Genomic DNA, 27,240 nt, shown 5'->3' on the forward strand with positions numbered 1-27,240 from the left:
TCCCTATATCTTGACAGAAATTAAAAAACATGTATTTAACCCGATAACTGGAATTTCGGTCAAAACGCAGTTAGAATTGTAAGTTGCTGGAACTATACACAAATATGCCTATAGTTGATTTGGAAGTTGTTGGAATTACACAAACATGCTTATAGTGGATTTGGGAGGGGGGTTTAAATGAATTTATTTATTTAATTTTAAGAATCTTAAAAGTTGAGGTGCAATTTTGCTTGGATCAAAAGTTTATTAAAAATTAAAAATTTAAGTAATTGTAACATTTTTTAAAATAGTAAAATTTTAAATTCTTTAAACAAAGAATTTGGAAATTTTTATATATTTTTTCTTTTTTATCTCGTGTATATATAATTTTTATTTCTATTTTTTTTGTCTTGTTTTGCTTATTTTTATTTATTTATGTTTTCATTTCTTACTCTTTTTTCTTTACCCATCTCTTAACTCCTTTTTTTTATTTTTTCTCTATTTCTTTTCTTTCTTCTCTTTAATTTTTAACTCTTCTTTCTCCTCTCCTATTTTTCTCTCTCTCTTTTCATCTTTTCCACTTTTTACTTTATTTTTTCTCCCTTGTTTTCCTTTTTATTCTTCCATACTCTCCTCACATCTTTTATAAGATACATAAAATATTAATAAATTTTTTTAAAATTATTGAATATTCAAAATAATTTTAAATTATTAAATATTATTTAATATTAATTATTAAAACTATTAAATATTTAAAAGTTAGTAAAATATTTATTTTTATAAAATTTAATCTTAAAATTTCTCTTTCTATATATATATATATATATGGAGAATGCAAATGACATCGTAATTTTTTATTAATTATTATATTGTTAAATATATTTAATTAAATATAAATTTTATTTATTTAATTGTTGAATTATAATTTTATAATATTATGTATATTTATATTAAATTTTGTTAAAATTTAATCATAATTTGAAGATAATCAAACTATTAATATTTTAATATATTTTAAATATATATATATATTATCAATTTTATTCTAGAATTATTTTTGATTAATATAAAATATTATATATGTAATCTAAAATTAAAAAACTTTTAATTTAATGACAACTTTTGAAAATTTATATTAATTAAATTTTTTTAAATAGTATAATAGTTAATAAAAATTATATTTTAAATTCTTTATATATATATATATATTAAAATTAATATTATCTACAGTGAAATCAAATTCTCACACTACAACAACTAGATTGATTATTTTAAATTGTTTTAATTTCAATAAGGAAAAACACTACCGATTACACTTGCATTAAATGTGGTTGTCAAATGTGCTTTGATTTCTTTGCACTAAGAAATACTTGATATTGACCAACGTGTTAAGATTGGCTTTTTGGCCCAATTAAAGAAAAAAAAATACAGGAAATTAAAAAAAAAAAAAACATTTTACCGTAGGCCAAAACTGTCACATGGCACTGAGTAGAATAGGCGCAGGGGGTTGGGAGATTTTGTGCTTCTGACGCATCGCGCAGGTGCCCTATGCGCCTTGTTAGATCCTCAATTTTTTCATCTGCGGGTTGCCCCTGCTTTCATCTGCGTACACGGCAAAACTTCAGCTTTTGCAGACTGAGTTTTTGCGAACACTGCAAAATTTCAGATTTTGCAGATTGAGATTTTGAATGTGTTGACCGGGAGGCTGAGGTTGGCGCAGGCGCAGCTGCCCCCTGTGAATTCTGACCCCCTTACTTACTCCTCTTTATATGCGTTTGATTTGTTCATCTTGTTCCTCCAGTTTCCGTTTTCTTCTTCCTCCCCACTTAAACCTTTGCGTTCTTCGCCTTCTGTGCTCTGCAGCTTCTCCGTTTGTTCTCCGACTCCGGCAGCAACCGTTCTTCGTCTCCGGCGGATATCACGTAAGTGTGATCATTTAATTATTTTAAATAAATATAATGTTTTAAATGTAATTATTATATATATTATATAATAAAGAAAATATTGTTGTGGTTGAAAATTGTTGTATGTAATACTTGGAATTTGAAGTGATATAAAAATAACATAGTAATTATTTAGTGTTTATAAATTGAGATTTTAAATTTTTTTTGCTTAATATGATTAGTGAAAATAGTAATTGTATTTTATGTAAAATATAAAAATAATAATTACGTTTTAAAAATATATTTAATAAAAAATATTTATTGTTTAATATATAATATAAGAATGTTATATAGGTAAATAGTTTATAGATAAATTTATATTAATAAAATAATGTAACTACTATTTATATAAATTAATAAATTAAATAATATATATTTTTAAAGAAAAGAGAATAAAAATACCCGTAAGTGATATTTTAAAAATAATATAAGAAAGGATAATTAGTTATTATAAATTGGAAAACTAAATACAATTAAAAATAAGTTTACAATATTTATGGTATTATATTTATTATATAGTGGAAAGTTAAAGAAGAATATTGTAGTAATTATAAAATATGAAATAATAAATGTAATTTGTTGTTATAGTAAAATATGAAAATAAAAAAATTGAAAAATATTAGAGCTAGCGTATAATTATTAGAGATAATGTATATTTATAAATATTAAAGATAATATTATACTAAAATAATCGCGTGTAATAAAAATGTAGTGTTGACTAGTAACTAGTATTATTAATAAAGTAATTTAAAATACATATTTAGCAAATGAATTTCTTAATAAATAATTATGAAAAAATTAGTTTAAGTAGTGTTTAAGCTTAATTTTAAAAAAATCATTGACTAAATAGGAATTGAAAATACTGAAATTGATAATAATTAATTAAATTTGAGTAATTTTGGATTTAATAAAATATATAAATGAACAAAATGATAATGTTAAATAGTAATAAAAAGATAGATGTATATAGTATTTAATGAAATTAAAAAAATACAAATAATAATATTTTAGGAACATTATTTGTTTTATGTTGTTTATGATCGATAGATAATTTTTTTTTATTAGATAATAATTATTTAGTAATAATTTATAAAGTTATATATGAAATTTAGTTATATATAAAATTAATTGGAATAAAATTTTAAAAATAAGAAATATTTAAAATTATTTATATTAGATATATTGAATTCAAAATTTGAGTTAATTATGAATTAGTAATTGTTAATAAAAAAGTTGACTAGTTTGTTGTATTTTGTATTAATTATTAAATATTAAATAATAGATGTATAATAATTGATTAATAATATAAGTGAAGAATATTGTATTAATTATTAAATAATATATATAAAATAATATGTGAAAACAAAGTAAGTTTAATTGAGAAAACATATAAGTAGTTTTATAAAAGATATTTTAATCAAATATTAATTGTGATTATATAATATTACGTAGGTAATAATAATAATTAGGCAATGTATTTAATTATAAAAAAACTAAATATACAAATAATTAAATAGAAAGTAATTTTGGTTTATATATTTGTATTACATATTTAAAGTAACAATTTTAAGTATTAAATAGAAAGTAATTTTTTAACTATTATTTAAATATTATTAATTTGATGTATAAATAGTATTTAAATGTTGTATAAATTGTAATTATTAAATGTTATATAAGAAAATGTAATTATAATTTAAATATTACTAATTAGATGTTGTATAAATAGTATTTAGATCTTGTGTTATTAAAAGTTAATACTATGATTGTATATTATTTTCTTTGTTTATTTGTATTAGGATGTCTAGAGAGATTGTTCATCCAGGACCTATTGACGATTCCCTATTAAGGCTTCAACCATTCCATATATCTGAGCACATATGGAATGGAGCTAAAAACAGGGTTGTGAAGGTTAGGAGAGCAACACAATCAGAGTTGCGTGAGGTTGAGATTCCAGATGCTATTCGGGATCTTCTAGAGAGGGCTGGGTTTATGGGGGTGGCCCAAATCAGTTACTTTCCTGTGGACAATCATTTAATTTCTGCCTTAGTTGAGCGATGGAGACCAGAGACCCACACGTTTCACATGCCCTTCGGCGAGTGTACTATAACGTTGGAGGATGTTGCAATGTTACTCGGGTTGAAGATCTCTGGGGCGCCCATTACTGGATACGCAACTATGGATTGGGCAGCTCTTGTGCAACGCCTTCTTGGCATGACACCGCCTGAGTCAGTGCTTGTTGGTGGTCGATTGAGGATGAGTTGGATTGACCGACACTTCTCTGATGTATCTGAGCATGTACATAGTCAGGAGCAGTTGGAACGCTATACTAGAGCGTTTATTTTACGGATGATCGGGGGATATCTATTAACTGATCACTCTAGCTCATTTGTATCCCTTAGATACCTGGCTTTGCTAGAAGACTTAGATGCTTGTGGTCATATGAGTTGGGGCTCATGTGTGTTGGCAAATATGTATAGGGAATTATGCGTGTGCACCAATTATGATCACAAGGAAATTGGTGGTTCAGCTATTCTGGTGCAGTTATGGGCATGGTATCGATTACCTGTTCTTGCACCACCTCATCCACCTTTATCTACATTCCATGTTCCTCTAGGGGCAAGGTTAGTAAGTATGTTATTTGTGATCGAATTAAGAATAAAAATATTTAAAATAAATTTTTATATTGAAGTACTAATGGTTTATTTGTTTTTAATAACAGGTGGAATAGAGCCTTGCATAAACCTAAAGAGGAAAAGAAAGATAAAATTGTGAAGTATAGAAAATATTTTGACCGTTTGAAGAGAGGGGATGTAAGTTTTAATTTACAAGGTTTTACACAAAATTTATAGAAAAAAATTAATTGTAATTATAAATGATAATTGCTCACTACTTATTTTTTATGTTATTTTGCAGTTTGTATGGCAGCCATATTTGGAGTTACTACCTACATTACCTCCTTACTGTTTTGAGGACTCACAAGTATGGAGGTCCACTGTCCCCTTGATTAATTTCCACATCGTTGAGTATCATTATGCAGATCGTGTAATGCGACAATTTGGGATGGTCCAGCACATTCCTGCACCTCCTATTCATTCGGAGAAATTGCATGATCTTTCGTTGCGAGGCAAGGATAACATGGACTGGTCACGCATGCACGTTCAATTTGTGCAGGAGTGGCAATCACGATTTCATCGTGTATGGACACAAGCTGCGTGTGATACACCACACTTGAGTAATAACTCAGAATACATGGTGTGGTATAGGAAACATACTAAACGATGGATTTCTCCTTCTAGTGCAAAGAAAGGATATGTGGTAAGTATGAGTTTAGGGATCTATTTAATTAATTACATTTGAGATATTTACAAATTTAGTGTTCTAATTATATTTGTTTTATTATTTGTAGACCGATGTTTTGGAGCACATGTATCATGGCACTAGTGAAAAACATCGACATTCCTTTGATTTTACGGCGATGCATGAGAGCATCGGTCATTGTTTGCAGCTGCAGGACGAGGTGAGTAGGGTGAGTTTCCCTTCTACACCAGCTCCACCTGCAACATTAGTAAAAGCAGACCCAGTTGAAGTGGAGTACATTGGGGCAGGTCGACGAGAAGGAAGGGGGCTAAGTCGTCGACGAAGGCGAGTTGAACACCAAGATTTACAAATGCCAGTTCCTCCGACTGAGCCACCAGCAGGAACATATTATCTGACGACATTAACTCCGTATGGAGATATCACACAGTATGTGTATGGTAGTGCACAAGACATCTCTGCTTGTGAGACGAGTGGTTCAAAAAGCGCCTAGGGGGGTGTAACTTACACATACCACAAATCCCCTCCCCTCCATGCGCCTACTGTGGGCACAAAACATATCCCTCCCCCATGTGCTTTATATTCACTATTTTGTCACTTTATAATACTCCTATCCCCTGCGTAATTTATACACCTTGCCACGTTGCCATTTTCACCTAGAATGGTAAATAGTTATTATTATTATTTTTTATTTTGTGTATTTTTATTAATTTATTATTTATTCCCGTCAAAAAGCCGTGTTAAGATTCGTTTTAACATTATCGTACGACAGTAAAACTCGGTAAATGCTGTGTATGCAACTCTAACATATATCTGGGCAACATCAGAGCTTGTAAATTATCTGGCCATGATGAAGAAATTCGTTGAGAGAACCAATTGATGTTTATGATCCCAAATAGGCAACTTAAAATGTGCACATGGTTAGGAAATATAAATAACCTAATTATGGCCATTTAATCGGAAACTATTTATTAAAAATTTTAGTTGTCTTAAAAATTTACAAAATTTAGTTACATAAAATAAAATTGGTATTTTAATATGTATACAGTATACTTTAAATGTTTATTATATATACCTAATTTATAATAAAAATATATAAAAGGATTATATTATAATATTCAAATTATATTTGAAGTATATATAACCAAATTTTTTAATCATAAAAAATTATATATTATATTACGATAAATAATTTATGTTGTGACATAATATTATTTTTAATTAGATCTTAAATACTTTTTTAAGCTATGTAAAATAAGAGGTTTCAATTTTAATCTTTTGTAATTTTGTTTTGTTGTTATCATCTTTCTAAAATTTCAAATTATATTTAATCTTTATCATTATGTGATTATTTTTAATTAAGTATTTGTTTATTACAAGGTTAAATGACAATTTCAAATGGTACTATAATTGTCTTTTAAACCAATTTAATGTATTTTTTTTAGAATATCTTATTACTATGTAACTGTGTTACACCTCTAAATTATTTTATAAATTTTTAAAATAAATTTTATTTATCTATCTTAAAATGATCATTAAGAACAAAAAATAATGAATTGGAACTTTAGAAGAATGAAAATCAAATAAAAATATTTTATTAGGATTGAAACCAAAATTTATTCCTTGTATAAGGACAAAAAAATATTTATAAATTGACAAAATTGTACTTTTGATTCCTCTATTTTTGTCAATCTATAATTTTTGTCTCGGTTAAAACCTTATTTTGGTCCCTGATAATCTTTTTTTGTTTCAATTTAGTCCCTCATTAATTTTTGGTCTCAATTTGGTCCCAAATTAATTAATTGGTTTCAATTTAGTCCTAAATTAATTAATTGGTTTCAATGTGGGACTTTCCGTTCAAATTGCTTTAACGGTGTTAACTTTTGGCCACGTGGACGCCACGTAGATGCATACGTGGCATCCACGTGGATGAGATTTTTTTTGAAAACACCTGGACCCAGAACGGCCCGTTCTGCAACCGGAACGGGCCGTTCTGGGTGCACTTTTGGTGTGTTAATTTTGCATCCGGAACGGCCCGTTCCAAGTGCAAAATTAACACACTCAAAATGCACCAGAACGGCCCGTTCCAGTTTCAGAATGGGTCGTTTCGGTTTTATTTTATTTTTTATATGTAAAATATTAATAATTTTATAAAATATATATTATTAATTATATTTTAATTATGTTATTATATCCAATAAAATAAATATATTAATATTTTTTATATATTTTATTTTATTATGTTTATCTTATTAATTTTTATCATTTTATTCCTTTAATCTTAAATAAGTTGCAAAAAATTATAAAGTGATATTCCTTTTATCTGATTAATTATTATATTTTTTAATAAGATTAATTAAGAATATTGGTTTAATTGCATTTTTTATTCCTCAAGTATTACAATTGTGCAGTTTTGTGATCTCCAAGATTTTAATTGCATAATTTTAGTCCTTAAAGAATTGCAATTGCACGATTTTGGTCCTTCAATTTTTAATTGAACAATTTTAGTCCCTCAAATATCATAATAGTATGATTTTTGTTTCTCCCATTAAAAATTAATAATTTTAATATATATATATATATATATATATATAATATTTTAAAATTAAATAATTATTTATCTATTCAAATTAACGTATATTATAATTTTCGATATTATATCAATAATATTATTAATATATTTATAGATAAACTAATAATTTGATAAATATAACTTGTTATATATTAATATACTTTTACAAAAATATAAGTATATTAATTAGAAATATATATCTAATCTTATATATTTATATTTTTGTAAAAGTATATTAATATATATTAAGTTATATTTATCAAATTATTAGTTTATTTATAAAAAGGGTAAAAATATTATTGATATTAATTTATCAGTAATATTAAAATACTAATAATATATAAATTTTATTTATTTAGTAATAGTAAATATATATCATTTGATACATTAAAAAAAATAATATACATTAATTTAAATAAACAAACAATTATATAGTTTTAAAACATTATATATATATATTAAAATTTTAAAATTATTAAATTTTTAATAAGAAAGACTAAAATTTTCAATTATGATATTTTAGAGATTAAAATTGTTCAATTAAAAATTGTGAGACTAAAATTACACAATTATAATCTTTTAAGGACTGAAATTACTCAATTAAAACCTTAGAGATCAAAATTGCATAATTATAATATAAAAACACAATTAAGTAAAGAATATTTTATTCATAGTTCTGGAACGGGCCGTTCTGAAACCAGAACGGCCCGTTTTGAAAGAAGAACGACCCTTTTTGAAAGAAGAATGACCCGTTTTGAAAGAAGAACGACCCGTTCTGATTCACTGGTGGTGTTTTAGTTTTGCAACCAGAACGGCCCGTTCCGGTTTCAGAACGGGCCGTTCCGGGTCCAGGTGTATTAAAAATAGTTTTCTCATCCACGTGGATGCCACGTATGCATCTACGTGGCATCCACGTGACCAAAAGTTAACTCCGTTTAAATAATTTGGACGGAAGTTCCACATTGAAACTAATTAATTAATTTGGGACTAAATTGAAACCAATTAATTAATTTGGGACCAAATTGAGACTAAAAATTAATGAGGGACTAAATTGAAACAAAAAAAGATTATAAGGGACCAAAACAAGGTTTTAACCTTTTTGTCTCCCTATTTTAAAATAGAGATATTTAGTTCCCATATTTTTAAAAATATGAATTTTAGTTCATCTATCAGTTTGATGTTTGTTAATCATTAAATTTTAATGTTATTAATTACCTATTACCACTTAAATGATATGATATTTAGTGATGCAACATGTAGAGAAAAAAATTTAAAAAATAACACAAAATATCTTCATTTGTGTATCTATTTTAAAGAGTAATTAATATTTATTTTAATAAATCTTATAATTATTTTTTTTATCTTCAAATATCATATTACTAAATATCACATCATTTAAATATGAGTAAGTGTTAAAATTTAATAATTAATATATGTCAATTTGAAAGAATGACCTAAATTTTATATTATAAAAATTAGATGGACTAAATATTTCTATTTTATAATAGAGGCACCAAAATTAGAAACCAACATAAATTTATAGGTCAAAAGTGTAATTTAATCATATAAATTTTAGAAGGGTGAATTTTTTTTCTTCTGTAGATTAAAATTAAAACATAAGAACTAAAAACATATTTAAATATTTAATTATTGAGAATTTATTTTAAAATTTTATTTTATAAATAAATTGAATAAATAAGAAGTTATTTTTTTTAAGAACTTTCATTAAAAAAAGTAAAAATAAAGTTAAAAATAAACTCTTAAAAAAATACTGTTGTGGATTTTATTTTACTCTGGATACTAATCTTTTCAGTTTATTTTTTTTAAATCAGTTAAAATTAGTTTTTGGTAATAACTGATTTTGGATATATATTTTTTTACATGTAAAATTCACAATATTGGTAACATAGTTAATTTAAATATAGAATTCTATATATATTATCTGAATCTTTACTACTATTAGATCCATCTTAAGTGATTTTTTATTTGGATATATAACCGATTATAAATCGGTTTTTGAAAAATTATTTCCATCAAATTAAAATTTGTTATAGAAAATTGATTATGGTAACATTATAATTATCACTCATTATATATGTTTTATTCTTATTGAATCATCCTCTGGTTTCCATATACTTGGTCTGGTTGATTCTTGAAGGCATCTTGATTGACTTGAAAGACCTTTACATGAACTCCATACTCTGATGTCCGTTTTGATTAAAAAACATTTCGTTGTTACGTTGCCAAACAGCATCCAAACTCCAAAGTCAGTCCAAAAATAAGGAGCCATCTAGCCCCGAGACAATCTTTCTCATTAAAAAAATATTTTAATATTATTTATTTGAAGTTTAAATATGAAAAAAATTGTCTTTCAACTTTAAAATTAATTATTTTAGTTTTTATAATTTTAAAAAAGTATATGTCAATCCTTCTGTCCGAATGTTAGGGAATACATTGGCTTTTTGGTCAAGTTAAATAAAAAAAATTAAATTATTAAAAAATATTTATCAGCATGAATTATTTTTGCCATATACGAAATGATACAAATAAAACACTACTGGTCTGAGGCGCATATCGAAAAAATGAAAAAGAAAAAGAAAACGTAGGGAGTCCGAAGCGTTTTATTTGCAATATTTTAATTCACATAAAATGTCAGGAGCCCTAGGCATTTTATGTTGGGCACACATGATTGAAGAAAAATGCTGGGAGGAGGGGGTTCGGGCAATTTTGTATATGGAAAAGCCAAATAAAACGCCTATGCATGCCTAACCCTAAATCTTAAATTTGTTTTAAGACTTTAAGGGTATATTGATTTATAATTTCATAGAATTTTAAAGATTTTTTTTTTTAGTAGAAAAGTTTATTAATATTCGATTAGGATTTTATGTTACTTAAAAACAATTTAGTAATATTTAATCTGGATTTTCAAGATTTTTTTAAGAGTCTATTAAAGTCCATTGGTATTCATTTGAGACTTTTTATAACTTAAAAATAATTCATTGATATTCAAAAATATTAGGATTTTAAAGGATTGTAATATTAGAGAGATTTTGAAGGACTTTTTAGTGGTAATTATAAATACCAAATTCATAAAACAATCACATCCAAACCCATCAGATTTTGGAAGATTGTTTGAAGTGACTTTTCATCTTTTTTTTTTTTCTATGCTCATGTCTTCATTTTTTTTCTCTTGCTAATAATATTGCATTATTGCTCATATATAATACTGTACTATTGTTCTCATTCCATTCCACTATTTGGTGAAACTTCTATACGTAAATGATAGTGTCGTTGACTTACTCTATTTTTCTCTCCATTTTCTTAAATTGACTTGTTCTATTTTACCATATTTAGTTGAGATTGTTTCTCAGTTATATAATATAGAAAACGCTTGAAATTTCAACTTTTAAGTAGTATTTGTTTTTTTATAACATGCGTCAAGAAAAGTGAAAGGTAAAAGCTAAAATTGATATCATGATCTCTATAATTAACTGTAGATCTTCAAGACCTTGTAATCAATTTAAATTTATTAGAAAAAAAAAAAAAAAAAAAAAAAATATATATATATATATATATATATATATATATATATATATATATATATATATATATATATATAAAAGATGAATTTGAGTTAGGGTTTCTGTGAGTAGTATGAGATAAGAATGGATCTTAGTTGGGGGAAGAACCTTTCAGCACAAAAACTGCGATCTCTCTCCCTCTCTTGAATTTGTTACTGCTATCCTTTCCTTTTTATGACTCAACAATTATTTTATTTCTTGTCTTTACTATGAATTTTATTTTTTTTTAATTTTTATATTGTGAAATTAGGATTTTTTATATTTAAAAAAAGAAAAATAACATAAGACATTGTAGTATCTTAGAATTCAATACTAAAAATATTTTTTCACTAGTGAATAATTGAAAACATTTAAAATTTTTTAAAAATTATACCTGTAACAAATTTTAGATTTTTTTTTTCTCCTAGTTGATGTTTGTATATTTCTAAGATATTTTAAATGAATAAAAGTGTATGAAAGACAAACTTTCACTCAAATACCAATATAAAATGAAGGGACATATTTAGTTATAAGAGAATAGGGTAACTGTCCCACTATTTTTCTAATCATTTATTAATTTATAAACAAAATATTTTAAACCACAAATTATAAAAAATTTGAAATGTTGTTTAGAATAATTTTTAGCATGTGCAGTACTACATAATTTTCTTCGTAAAGAATATCATTTTGATGAATTTCCAATTGGAGTGGTGGGAACCTTCATCTTCAATATTATATCGGTTAATGAAAATCATAATTTTGAGCCTATTATTAACACTGAGGAGCTAGAACGAAAAGATGCTAATTCTTGGAGGACTAATATAGATATGAATATGTGGGTGAATGTTATTTAGACGGACATGATATTACGAAGAATTATTATTATTATTATTATTATTTATCCATATATTGTTATTTTTTTAATTATTTTTGTCTTTAACTCTTTTTAAATTTGAATGTATGAAAAAAAATCTTGAACTCTTATCCTATGTCAAAAAATCTACGAAATTTTGTAAAATTCACAAAGTCCTGCAAAATCCATTAAAATCCTAACTTAAAAGTTTTGCAGAATCCATTAAAATCCTGATTGAAAGTCTTGCGAAATTTTACAAAATCTTAAAAGTCATGAAAATCCTACAAATTCTTTTAAAATCCACATGACTTTTTTCAACTAAAAAAGTCCTTGAAATTTCTAATCCAATACACCCCTCTAAGTAAACATCATTATGTAATTATTTTTTCTATGTATTTTTTCTTCTAGAATAAATATGTTGTTATAATTTTTCTTTATGTATTAATATTTACCATGTATTTTGTAAAAATGTTAATTAGGCACATTGGAGTTGAGTGGACATCAGACAGTGATGACGAAAAAAACTCCGAACCATATGTTGACATGCAATAACTAAAGCTGAAAACAAAGAGGAAGAATAATTTGTGCAATCTGTGCTGCCACCCCTACTCTAGTGCTAGGTGATGACAATGACAAAAATCATCAATATTTAATCAACCACAATACTTTAACCAAAAACATTTATTCTTTCGAGGATGTAGCTCCAATTAGAGCTTTGCTCCTTTGATTCTTGGACTAGTTGGTGCCGTTCAAGTTGCTATGAGAGATCAACACTAAACTTGTGCCAATCCAACAATTTTTGACAAATATTGAAAGAGCAACAAATATGATATTCAACACAAATATGTGGTGTTATGTTATTCACTATATTAAATCTTGAGATTAGTTTCAACTTGAATATCGGATTGTTGTAACTTTGAGTTGATAATATTTCTTAGTTTGTAATCGTTAATATTTTAGTTAATTCTACTTAGTTTATGGTGAATATAGGATTGCTAGAAGCCACACCTCTAAATAACATTAACTATAATTTTGAGCGAGTATCTACTGTTCTTACACTTGTCGATAATGTTACTCCAAATGACTTTGGAGATTTGACTATTACGTTGAAGGTATTGTTGCTTAAAATAAATACTCCTATTAATAATGATGAATATGCCTTTGTCTGAGAGAGGGATGTTAATTGTTAATTTTTAATAGTTTGAACCCATAATTTCAAGATCCCATAGGCACCATGGGTGTTAGTGTGCATGGTGAAGTTGCACAACATCCACATTATGAAAAAGATAAAATTGTTGGTTGTGTTAATTCTCTATGAGATATTTTTTTTACTAATGTAAATATGTAACATAATTTATGTTAAAATTTAATTTTTTCCATAAGATCAAATCCAATTCATTCTCAATCTACCATCACTCAGCACATCTAATGAGGTGAAATTCCTAGTAGTTGTTCCACAAGAGGAACCTGTTGACATTTATGAAAATTAGTGATGGGCTCCCCATAAACCTTCAATCCAAATAAAATAGCAATTTTCTCCAAAATAATTGTACGCTCACTAAAGGTCATATGAAAGGTATTAGTTTCAAGTCTTCAACGCTCAACAAAGACAAAAACTAAGTGGTTGTCAATAGGAGTTGGAATAGGCTAGTCAAACCAGACTTTGAATATAAAGGTCAGACCTGTTCTATAAAATTAAAGATCTATTATCTATCATAGACTTTTTTATAGGTATGATTTGACCTTTTTAAAGTATAGCATTGTGACATCCTCTACCTCGTATCATATATTTAACATAAAAAGGACACAACTCTCTTTAAGATAAAATAAATTAAAAAATACTTCAATTGAAATAAGATGTTCTCTTCCAAATCATGAGTAGAGAGTTCACATTACAGAAGTCTTTTCATAGAACATAAAATTGCTTAAACATAAATCCTTAAGTAAAAATAAATAACATAATGAATTCCATCAAAACACAATAAACAAAAATTCCCTAATGCTAAACCCCGATGTCACATAGTCTAATCAGAGCTTCCCAACTAGACTTCCCCATCAAAACCTTCGGCATCCTGCTAAGGCTCACCTGCACATCACAATAAAACAAGAAATGCAAACAACAAAGAAAGTGAGAAGCGTCTCACTCAGGCTCAATGTGCAGAAACAAATGCTAAATATCCCACACAAACAATACATGCAACATACATAACATATCCAAAGTAGTTATAATCACCCTCATGTCTTGATGTCATGCATACTACTCATTACATGCATGTGGCGCCATACGGGATTCACATATTTCTTGTCACTGGTATGCTGATATAGCAACACACCTGGGGCACATGTAATCATAAATATATCACTGTGACCCAAAGACACACCTGGAATTCACATGAGTACACTGGCATATTGTAACGACTCGCCTTAGGCCATCACATCAACAACCAATATGATAACTAAAATAAAAATAATATATAATAAAGAAAATAGAGCAAAGGCCAGCTACATTAGAGTGTAAATATAAAATGACATGTAAATTGTTTTCATCATATAAAACATAATTTTATAAAATGGTCATCATCAGTAGGGTTATACATTCATCCAAAAAGATAATGAATGTACAACATCATGAAAACATCAAAAAGGACACCCTAGGTGCTGGTCAAGCTCTAAATCTAGCCACTTCTCAAAGCAGCTACCAAAAGACTCTTTGCCATCCCAAAGCCTCACACCTGATCTGCTCCCCCACATAGTGAGATCATCACAGTCCACATAATGGAAATATAAGGGTTAGCACGTATAAAACCAACCATAGTACAACATAATGAAATATCATTAATCTAGATATTCATCAATAGTATGTATCCATACCAAGAGAGTACTTCAAAATCCACCTAACATCTGAAGTGGTTTATTATATAATCTTTGGAAAAGTTCCATATTGGAATCCTCATCATGGGACTCCCAAATTCCATATTTCCCCAAAGATTATATCTTGATCTCACCAAGAGATCTCCCAATCCATACCATAACATTACTCCTCTAAGTCCTATTAGCTTTCCAAACCAAACACACATAGCATATTCCATAATTACATACAAAATTTTCCATAACTATGCCAAATTACTCAATATAACAACATAAATAATTAAACACCCAAAACAACTATCAACTTAACCAAATCACTCTTTGTGAAATGACAATCTTCACATAAAACAACATATCAAGAGTTATACTACTCCTATCATGCTCATCTTTATCTTATATGAAAGATAAGAAGATTTCCTAAAACTCTTATGAAGACATCAAGTCCTAATACCATCATCTACATTGTTAAAATTTCTAAAAACTGCAACAGCTATAACCAATGCTGACAGCTTGACCCCTGTTCACTAAAACAATCATATCTGGAGTTCTAGACCTCCTTTTTGGGTGATTCCAACGCCATTGGAAAGCTAACATCCAAGGCTAAAACTTTCATGAAGAATTCAAGACCAACATACTCACGTCCGGCGCAAAACTCAAATAGAGACCTACAGAGGTCATTGCACCCGACGCAATATCAGTAACCAAAACACAACGACCACGTCTGATAGTGCGGCCGACATGGTTCTCCCCATGCCCGGCATGATTCACCCAGGGATTATCATTTCAAATTGCGCCTGGCGCAACTAACCTCGCTCTCGACGTGATTTGGCAATGATGGTCTCTAATGAATTCACGCCCGGTGCCAAGAACTACGCCCGACGTATTTACAACCAGAAACCCTCGAAAACCTTGAAAATTCCTTCCAATCATGAATCCAATCCAAATTACATGAGTTCGAACCATTATAAAGTATAAATAATATCCAAAAACAACATTTTAAGCAATAAAATCAAGTATTAACCATTAATCCATGGAAATCATGAAGAAACCCAACCAAAATCCTTTCCCCTCAATCCATCCTTAATCAGTCATAAATCATGGAATTAATATGATATTTCAAACCCATACATACTAGATTAAGTCTTATAAGTACTACCCTTACCTTAGAAATCTCAGAAATGCAAGATTTGGAGAAAACCCTCAAATCCCAACTCAAACTTCAATCTCACTTTTCAAGCTTATAGAGGCTAAATCTCTTAATACTCTAGTTGTGAAGATTGATCCTAGTTTGATAAGATTCCCAAATGTGTCCTTAGCTTCCATTCGGACCAGAGCTCCTCTCTCTACTTTCTCTCTCTAGAACTGTCCCTATTGACAAATGAGACCCTCCGGTCCTAAGTCCCTATATATAGCCATTTTTCAAAATTTCCAAATTTCACCCTTAGCAAATATTCACCTCAAATATTCTATTTCTTGAAGTATTTCAACTCCCTAAGCTCTAAAACAACTTCAAATTCACTCAGAAAGATCGGATTTATCTTATGTTCCTATCCTTCAATCTCCTACCCATCCTATTCCTTTCCATGCAATACGCACAACTCACCACCATATGAAATGCAACATGTATTAGCACACAAAGAAACATCACTTTCAGATACATATGCTTGGAATAATGAGTTGCATGCCATAATACTTCACTTAACCAAGATGAGAAGGAAGGTGATCAGTCTTCTTCCCTCTTAGTACCAATTCAGTATAATGGTGTACAATGCATCAATCACCAAATTCATGCACACACATGCCTATATAAAGCTCTCAAAACATCAACCTCTCATCTCATACTATAAAATCACTACCATGCTTAAACAACTAATCAAAACCACATCAACATACAACATGCACAAAGGTAAGTACATTTCAAATCCACATCTCCATAATCCAATCCAAATCCATATAAACAACATATACATACATGCATATATATATATATATATATATATATATATAGAGTATATATATATATAAAGTATATCTACCAAATAGCTCGGTATTTCCATGGCGTTACACATATGGCCTTAGTGACACACCCAGAATAATCCAATACACTTGCATGCGGCCTAAACGACACACCTAGAGTCACATATGCTCATGATGCATGTCACACATTCACAAATCATGTACTCTTCACTTATGCTCTAACACACGCTTGCCACATTCACTGTAAAATCATAACCTTCATCACATTCCATACTAACACAAGATAGCGCATCACACAACATATTTATACATGAGACATAGGTCGGAGCATCATAAAGAGTGAAGGAATTCATGAAAACTGCAAGCAAGGAAGATCACGATTGTGACTGGTGAGTCACGCTCGTGATTCACTCGTAAAAAGTGAGGATTCTCAAACAGGGTCAATCACGGCCGTGACTCACCAGTCACGCCTGTGATTCATTCGCAAAAGTGAGGGTTCTTAACAGAGTCAATCACGATCGTGACTCACCAGTCACACTCATGATTTTCTCCATCCCAATGCAAAATGTAAAACCTACATATCATGGAATGCGAACTCCACCACTTTTACACCAATTCATCAAGTTTCATAACTTAATCGGTACAAATATTCCATTATACGTTCAGAACATGAAATAAAACTCAATTTAGTCATGAACACAACAAATCAAACGAATTAATCACATTCCTAATTATTTTTGTTAGGGTTTCCCATAAGAACCCACAAAACACTCTACGTCAAATCAAAACATATCAATTTCAAGAATGAAATACATATTTCGCACTCAGAATCAAACAAGGAATACAAAGGAACATTCAGAAATCAAAACACAAATCCCTAGCATACACATATATAGGATTGAGGCCAATCTTGACTACCCAACATTTATCCTCGCACCTCAAGCGAGGTTTCTCACTCCCCCCTTCCCTGGATTAACCGGTGAAGCAACGTGAGTAGAATCTTGGTTTCCTTCTTCCCCTTGTTCTCTCAAGTCTTCAGAGCACAAGAAGCATAGAGTAGAGCATAAGAAAGAAAAAAGAATATGTAAAACTTATGATATCTTTTACTTAAAATATTAGTAATTCGGCAAAAAGATGATTACAACCCTCCTTTCACCCTTTTATAAAATAATTAAAGCAAATAAACATCTATCTCCCTTTTTAATTAAACATAACATATATTCTTAGTCAAATACATTTCATGAAATCAAATCTTAATCATACCATTACATTTCAATAAAATCATGCTTTATATTAAAACCAAATATAATAATAATTAAAAAAATAATTAAACAATAATTAAATACATATTATAATTAATTTTAAAAGCTTCAAAATAATTATTAAAATATACTTTAATTAATTTATGAAAATTGGGGTGTTACAAGCATGACCTATTAACCTACTTTGCAATTAGTCTATTTAAAAACCTATTTTACATTAATAACATTAAATAGGTTAATAAATTTAAAATTTTAAATAAGTTAACAATTATATTCTTAAATACACGTTCAAGTCTTTGTATGACAAAAAATAATTTACTCTATTATTATTAAAATTTAGAGTTTAAAATAAAAAAAAACTAGTTGAGGAATAATTCATGCATACACATATATATTGACGTACACCGTAATAAAGAGGATAATCTTATTAAAAAAATATTATAAATATTTCTTATATTATATTTGGAGTATTTTAAAAAATCAATAATCATGAAGATAAAGGAAAAAAGTAGGCGAAAATGTAGCTACTAGAGTTTTTATTTTTGATATTTTGATTTCGTACGAACAAGGAATGTAAAACGTTTAAGTGTAGTAGATATGTAAAAAATATTGACAATTTGAATTTTTATATTACAAATTTATTTATTTAATTATATTATTCATAATGTTATATATATATATATATATATATATATTATTTTTTATTATATTATATATAGATAAATAGATTAACCTATCAACAATTTTTTTTTATAAGTCTAATCCCAATCTTTTAAATATTTTTTTTTTGAAAGTCTAAGCTCAACCTTTTTATTAAATAGGTCATAACATGTTAAACTTTAAACAGGCTAGGTTATAAGCCCTTATTTAAGGTCTGACCTATTCCCTCCCTTAGTTGTCAATCGAAAAATATATCATTTGAGTCACTCCTAAAAAGCTAACTCATTGTAGAATGTATATCATCCTATTTTTTTTAAATAAATAATGAATGAGTTAGAATAAAATTAGGATTTATAAGATAAATATTTTATTAATTAAAATAAATGGGGAGAGCTCATAAAAAATAATTGGGCTAGACTCTAGGTCCATCCGAAGACTAATTTATTAGAGGAAAATAGAGAGGGGTTAGGTCATTATGCATTCATTTTGAAAACCTAGAGCACTCGTGGGAAGAGAATTAAAGGAGATCATTAAGGAGACATAAACTAGCGGCGAAGCTATCAGAGAAGCATCGTTCCACGAGAATTGTCACTCCAAGTGGTCACTCCAGGTAGAGGGAGTAGGATTACTGAGTCCTTAGGCATGTATGAGGGATAAGGTGAAAAAATGATCCCTAAGCCTCTTAAGTTGCCTATTTGATGGGATTTTCTTGATCATGTTATTGATTATTGAAACTATATTGCTATTCTATACTAAGGTTCTTATGTGTTTTGAATTGATCAAATTGATATTGAGTTTGTGCATTTTGAGAGTTAGGATTAATGTGTATGAAGTTTGAGGGTTTTGGATTGAAATTTGTTAATTTGATGATGTGGTAATGTTGCTTATGTATGGTTTGAATGATTAACTAATTGGATATGGATATGAGTAATTGTTGCATGTGTGGGCGACTTTGAAGAAATAAATTGTGTAGATCGCAAGTTTGCAAAAAATAGATTCTATGACTATGTCGGACATGAAAATGATCACACTAGACATTGAGTTGCCAAAAAAGTCCCAAATCTCTCATCACTGGGCACGAGGTGCTACACCCAATGCCATTTGAAGTCGATTTTGCGAGCATGATGACATCGGGTGAGACTGAGATAGAGAGGTCCAAAACCTCTCCATGTTGGGTTTGGCAAAGAAGCTCTAGTCTCCGCACACCGAGTGTGAATTAAATCTTGTCGTCGAGCACCATGCCTCTTTCCTTTTTAAAATACTTCATTTTGATTAATTGATTACTAATTGAAGAACCATGAGGAAAGATTGATGTTGTGTACTAGGAGAAGGAACTAATGAGTAATGTTGTGTAAATTTATGTAATTTGCTATACTCTCACTATATTAATGATGATTAAATTTGATTGAGATACCATTAAATGGATATGATGGATTCTAGTCAGCATAATTTTTTGTTGTTGTTTTAAGTGGATTGAAACATTATTGAAAAACTGGTAACTTATTTTCAAATTATAATAATTTGAGCTGTATAAAATAATTGTTTTTATAGTAAAATTATGAAAATAATATTAAGTTATTTGTAATAGTTATTCTTGTGTTTAAATTAGTTAAATATTGGAAATAAAACGTGTCGTAACCAGAATCATGACGGGATGACGCATACATTATTTTTCAATGGAGCCGCCACTAATATTTTATTTTAAAGGAAAAACATTGGAAAACCCTTTGGAAAATGGTCTTTAAAGCTAAAATTGGGTTCAAAAGTCAATTACGTGTAGGGAAGATATTAGCACCCTACAACGCCTGTAAAAATACAGTACCTTTAATTAATTACGCAAAATTCCATAACTTTATAAATATTTAATTTACCCCTAAAAATATATTTTGTTATTCTCATTTTATGTATAACCTTTATAGATGAAGGGAATTTTCTTTTTATATTTTATTAAAACTTACATAATAATTTTAGTTAATAAATAAATAATCGCTAAGCTATCAAAATAACGCTAAAGATAGAATTAATGTTACTAGTTTTTTGGAATATTTTATTTTATCAAAAGATAACAACTTTACATTTTTTTATTTTATTCTATCCCTTTTTTATAAAAAAAATATTTTGGTACAAGAATTTAAGCTAATAAATGACTACCATTAAACCCTCATTTAAATAACATTAGTTTTTATTTTTGATATTTTGATTTCGTACGAACAACGAATGTAAAACATTTAAGTGTAGTAGATATGTAAAAAATATTGACAATTTGAATTTTTATATTACAAATTTATTTATTTAATTATATTATTCATAATGTTATATATATATATATATATTATTTTTTATTATATTATATATAGATAAATAGATTAACCTATCAACAATTTTTTTTATAAGTCTAAACCCAATCTTTTAAATATGTTTTTTTTTTAAAGTCTAAGCTCAACCTTTTTATTAAATAGGTCATAACATGTTAGACTTTAAACAGGCTAGGTTATAAGCCCTTATTTAAGGCCTGACCTATTCCCTCCCTTAGTTGTCAATCGAAAAATATATCATTTGAGTCACTCCTAAAAAGCTAACTCATTGTAGAATGTATATCATCCTATTTTTTTTAAATAAATAATGAATGAGTTAGAATAAAATTAGGATTTATAAGATAAATATTTTATTAATTAAAATAAATGGGGAGAGCTCATAAAAAATAATTGGGCTAGACTCTAGGTCCATCCGAAGACTAATTCATTAGAAGAAAATAGAGAGGGGTTAGGTCATTATGCATTCATTTTGAAAACCTAGAGCACTCGTAGGAAGAGAATTAAAGGAGATCATTAAGGAGACATAAACTAGCGGCGAAGCTATCAGAGAAGCATCGTTCCACGAGAATTGTCACTCCAAGTGGTCACTCCAGGTAGAGGGAGTAGGATTATCGAGTCCTTAGGCATGTATGAGGGATAAGGTGAAAAAATGATCCCTAAGCCTCTTAAGTTGCCTATTTGATGGGATTTTCTTGATCATGTTATTGATTATTGAAAACTATATTGCTATTCTATACTAAGGTTCTTATGTGTTTTGAATTGATCAAATTGATATTGAGTTTGTGCATTTTGAGAGTTAGGATTAATGTGTATGAAGTTTGAGGGTTTTGGATTGAAATTTGTTAATTTGATGATGTGGTAATGTTGCTTATGTATGGTTTGAATGATTAACTAATTGGATATGGATATGAGTAATTGTTGCATGTGTGGGCGACTTTGAAGAAACAAATTGTGTAGATCGCAAGTTTGCAAAAAATAGATTCTATGACTATGTCGGACATGAAAATGATCACACTAGACATTGAGTTGCCAAAAAAGTCCCAAAGCTCTCATCACTGGGCACAAGGTGCTACACCCAATGCCATTTGAAGTCGATTTTGCGAGCATGATGACATCTGGTGAGACTGAGATAGAGAGGTCCAAAACCTCTCCATGTTGGGTTTGGCAAAGAAGCTCTAGTCTCCGCACACCGAGTGTGAATTAAATCTTGTCGTCGAGCACCATGCCTCTTTCCTTTTTAAAATACTTCATTTTGATTAATTGATTACTAATTGAAGAACCATGAGGAAAGATTGATGTTGTGTACTAGGAGAAGGAACTAATGAGTAATGTTGTGTAAATTTATGTAATTTGCTATACTCTCACTATATTAATGATGATTAAATTTGATTGAGATACCATTAAATGGATATGATGGATTCTAGTCAGCATAATTTTTTTTTGTTGTTTTAAGTGGATTGAAACATTATTGAAAAACTGGTAACTTATTTTCAAATTATAATAATTTGAGCTGTATAAAATAATTGTTTTTATAGTAAAATTATGAAAATAATATTAAGTTATTTGTAATAGTTATTCTTGTGTTTAAATTAGTTAAATATTGGAAATAAAACGTGTCGTAACCAGAATCATGACGGGATGACGCATACATTATTTTTCAATGGAGCCGCCACTAATATTTTATTTTAAAAGAAAAACATTGAAAAACCCTTTGGAAAATGGTCTTTAAAGCTAAAATTGGGTTCAAAAGTCAATTACGTGTAGGGAAGATATTAGCACCCTAGAACGCCTGTAAAAATACAGTACCTTTAATTAATTACGCAAAATTTCATAACTTTATAAATATTTAATTTACCCCTAAAAATATATTTTGTTATTCTCATTTTATGTATAACCTTTATAGATGAAGGGAATTTTCTTTTTATATTTTATTAAAACTTACATAATAATTTTAGTTAATAAATAAATAATCGCTAAGCTATCAAAATAACGCTAAAGATAGAATTAATGTTACTAGTTTTTTGGAATATTTTATTTTATCAAAAGATAACAACTTTACATTTTTTTATTTTATTCTATCCCTTTTTCTAAAAAAAAAATATTTTGGTACAAGAATTTAAGCTAATAAATGACTACCATTAAACCCTCATTTAAATAACATTAAAAATAGAATTGCTATTCAATTAATGTTATTAATAAATATTTTTATTTTCATAAAATGATAATTTTTATTTTATCTTATGCATAAAAGCTTATGATAGTAAATGACTATTCTATAAACTTTTATAATTTACATGATATTAAAGGTAGAAATGCTACTCAATTAACATCATTAACCATTAAAAATAACTTATACATGGAGGAGAATTATTTTTGATTTTTATTTGCATAAGGATTCAAGTTAGCAAATGACTAATCAATAAATCTCTACAATAACGTTAAAATATAAGTGTTACTCAATTAACGTTATTGGTTGCAACATATATTTATTCTTTAACATTTTATCCAAAGATGTCATATTTTTTAAGTTATTTAAAAAAAAATTGTTATTAAACTCATAAAAAAGATAGAATAGTTATTCGGTTAATGTTATTAACTACTGTATGATTTTTATTTATTAAAAAAAACTTTCATTTTTATACGTTTTTATCTAAAAATATATATATTTGCATAGAAATCTAAGCTAGTAAATGACTAGTCATTAAACTCTTATAATCAAATAATGTCAAAGATGAGAAATGTCATACAACTAACATTATTAATTGTTATATTTTGAAAGAGTTTTTAATGGAAATTATTTTAATTCATGAGCGTAATTCATGATAGTAAATGATTATTTTATAAATTTCTATCATTTAAGTAAACATTAAAGATAGAAGTGTTACTCAATAAATATTATAAATTATTATATGGATTATGATTTTTTTTTATATTTAAAATCCTAAAAACCTAATTGATCCTATTAATTAAGTAAGGAAATAAAATGTACTCCAACGTACATCCATGCTACTATTTTTTAACATATTTTCTAATATAAAACTAAATGAAACAAAAATAAATAATTGAATACGATTAAATTCAAATTATCCAATTGTTATTCTATTTAATATAATAAAATAAGGAAAAGATTCGGTCACTTTCACATTTTAAATATTTTCGAGAACCTGAAAAACTCAAATGTTAAACCCCTTAACACCAATCCAATCCGAGTAAAAAAGGAAAATTCATCACAGAATTATATATATATGCGAGCCATTCAACATGTAAAATATGGTAAGCCAGAAACGTAATGAAACAAAAAGAATTAAAGTCGAAAAACAATTGAATACCGCAACGTAACTTTTTTTTTTTTCAATAAAAAATAATATGATTGCTTCAAAAAATAGTTTTAAAGTTTTGTTTATCATAAAACCCTATTTATTTAGTTAAGATTATAATTTTTTTTGATCTCGTGAGAAAATTAAACAGGGCGAAGAGACAAGGAAAAAAAGAAAATTACAAAGGAGAATAGATGTCCTCCCCTACTACTTGTAAAACAAAATTTGGAGGACTCCTCCATATTACATTAAACGGCGAGTTTTTTGCTCCCCAACTAGCCAAAACGTGAGCTACTGAGTTAATCTCCCGAGGGATGTTGACTATCTTAACACTCCAATCCCTAGCCACCAAGTCCTTAACTACACCAATGATGTCACTATGCTTGTGAATGTTATCTCTATCAAGTGTGGGTCCCTGCACTAGTTCGATTCACAAATTATATACCAAAATCCTGCATTCCAACAAAGAGACAGACCTTCCGCTAGAGCAAGGATCTCTGCTCTGAGAGAATCACCATCTTCAAAAGAACGAGCAAATCCCCCCTTCCAACGTCCCACCGCATCTCGCACTACACCTCCTACTCCCATGATCCTCGATTGGCCAAGCCAGCTACCATCCACATTCACTTTAATCCAAGGATAGTAAAAACATTTTAGTATAATACCAACAACTTTTTTCTTCTCCTGATAATTAGATTATTATTTTTAGAAATAATGTTATCCATATTATTGAATATTAACTCGTGTATTTAAATTATATTATTTAAAAATAATCTTATCCATATTGGTGGTACATAATGGTAGTCTCACATACAATTTTTATTGTCTTTTTCTTTCATAAGATCATCCACTTTATTCCGTATCACGAAATAATCTTAATCCCTATTTTTACTACGGCAACATAAAGTTTAAATTTATGACCACTGGGCAATGACAATCAATGGCTTCAGTTCAGTTGAACATATACTAATACACTTTTAAAAATAATTATTCCAAATCATATGCATCTATCCAACATGAAACAAAATATCTCTAATAATAAACGATGAAAAGAAAAGCAACTTATATGGCTTGCAAATATATTGAAGAAAAAATGTTTCAAATTAAGAATAATGGAACCGAAATTTACTAAGGTAAATATTTTTTAAAAATAAAATATTTTAGAAATATGTTTTTAAAAAATAATTATATTTATATATATCTTTTATAAATAGACATTTTAAAGTGAATTTTGAAAAATGAAAAATTGATAAAACTTTAAAAAAATATATAAATATTAATATAAAATAATCTTTTAAAGAGAGTCTAAAGTGAAAGTTTTATTAGGCTTATCCAATTACCTTAAAAGTCAATTAAGGAAGGTAAAGACTATGACTACTGAAAAAGAAAAAGAAAAAAAAGGTATGAGTGACGTTTTAACTTTTACGTGACTACTGACTAGTGTTAATCACAAGGCTCATGTCGATTTGATTATCATAAAGGAAAATGCTGCATCGTCCAAAAGAAAACGTTGAAATTTCTTTCGAATTATTAAAAAATTAATTTAAATAATTATTTTATAATAAATTTATTAAAAAATAAAGAAACGATGTATACGCTGGACAAGTCCGAGACGCAAAGCAAATGAAGGAACCGAAGCACGTTTCTAAAGTGATATGTGTGAATCAAATCACAAATGTGTCTTCAATTATGAAATAATAAAACAATGTATACAGTCCGAGGCGCAAATGAATGAACCAACCCAAGCACCTTTCTCAATGATATGTGTGAATCACAAATGTGCCTTCAATTATAAAATAATAAAATGATATATTTACTAACAATATTTATTATGTACAGATCATGGGTATTTTTTTTTAAATTTCGAACACGGGTAATTTTAAAAAAAGGGAGTTATTATGGTACTTTTATAAATTAAGAGGTTTTAAAATAAGTTTTTTTAAGACTAATAAAAATATAATTAATTATTTTTTTAAAAAATATTAGAAAGATCGAGACGCAGTGTCTCTATGATAATTATATAACAATTATAAGAACTAAACTATTTATTCATCTTCCAAATGAGAAACTTTCAATATTTAAGAACTAAACTATTGATTTTAAGGATGAAACTCAATAACTATTTATTTATATTTTTTCTCTCTTAAATGATAGCATGATAACATTAAATCTTTCAATTTGTGTCTAGGACTGAATGAATATGTATATATTGTCTAGTTTTTTTTAGTTAATTTTAGTAAAATAAAATTATAATTTTTTTATTTCTTAAATATTATTATTATTATTATTATTTGGTGTCAAAAAAATTATTATTATTAATATTATTATTAGATAAACATAGCATTTTAATTGAATCTGGGATCATTTTTATTATTGTCTTGTTATTTTTTTCTTTTGGAAATTTTGCTATACTTATTTTTGATAAAAATACGACCATTTCCTTATTTATTATACAATTTTTTTATAAAAAACTTAATGAATCCTTCATTTTTTTAAGAAAATGATTTGAGAATAAAATCTGTTTTTTTTTAATAAATATAATGAGTATTATTAATAAAGTAGAAAAATATAGTTATCATAAAAAATAATTAATATTTGAATAATATAATTGAATTTTTT

The 27,240-nt window shown here is 27.6% G+C and overlaps 1 protein-coding gene across 3 annotated transcripts; it reads left to right on the top strand.

Moving 5' to 3' along the window:
* The first annotated feature begins 1,147 nt into the window (after window positions 1-1,147).
* LOC109797126 (serine/threonine-protein phosphatase 7 long form homolog) lies at window positions 1,148-5,928 on the top strand. Of its 3 annotated transcripts, none has more exons than XM_020357048.3 (6): window positions 1,148-1,714; window positions 1,843-1,901; window positions 3,719-4,543; window positions 4,642-4,732; window positions 4,836-5,237; window positions 5,329-5,928. In XM_020357048.3, the coding sequence occupies exons 3-6, from the start codon at window positions 3,720-3,722 to the stop codon at window positions 5,728-5,730; spliced, it is 1,719 nt and encodes a 572-aa protein (XP_020212637.1). In that variant the 5' UTR covers window positions 1,148-1,714; window positions 1,843-1,901; window position 3,719; the 3' UTR covers window positions 5,731-5,928. The 3 variants fall into 3 exon arrangements, with proteins under 3 accessions (XP_020212637.1, XP_082932744.1, XP_082932743.1); XM_083076618.1 differs by having other exon boundaries at window positions 1,148-1,689; XM_083076617.1 differs by having other exon boundaries at window positions 1,148-1,901.
* The last annotated feature ends 21,312 nt before the right edge of the window (window positions 5,929-27,240 follow it).

This window comes from Cajanus cajan, chromosome 6 (genome assembly GCF_000230855.2).
Source record: "Cajanus cajan strain Asha chromosome 6, NIPB_CcT2T_4, whole genome shotgun sequence".
NCBI classification, from domain to species: Eukaryota; Viridiplantae; Streptophyta; class Magnoliopsida; order Fabales; family Fabaceae; genus Cajanus; species Cajanus cajan.

What these genes read in the sequence shown, in the direction of transcription:
- LOC109797126 (XM_083076617.1), top strand. Translation starts at nt 3,720, where the DNA reads ATGTCTAGAGAGATTGTTCATCCAGGACCTATTGACGATTCCCTATTA. An exon ending in CATGTTCCTCTAGGGGCAAG is followed by an intron (nt 4,544 to 4,641) that starts GTTAGTAAGTAT and finishes TTTTAATAACAG; the next exon opens with GTGGAATAGAGCCTTGCATA. An exon ending in GTGCAAAGAAAGGATATGTG is followed by an intron (nt 5,238 to 5,328) that starts GTAAGTATGAGT and finishes TATTATTTGTAG; the next exon opens with ACCGATGTTTTGGAGCACAT.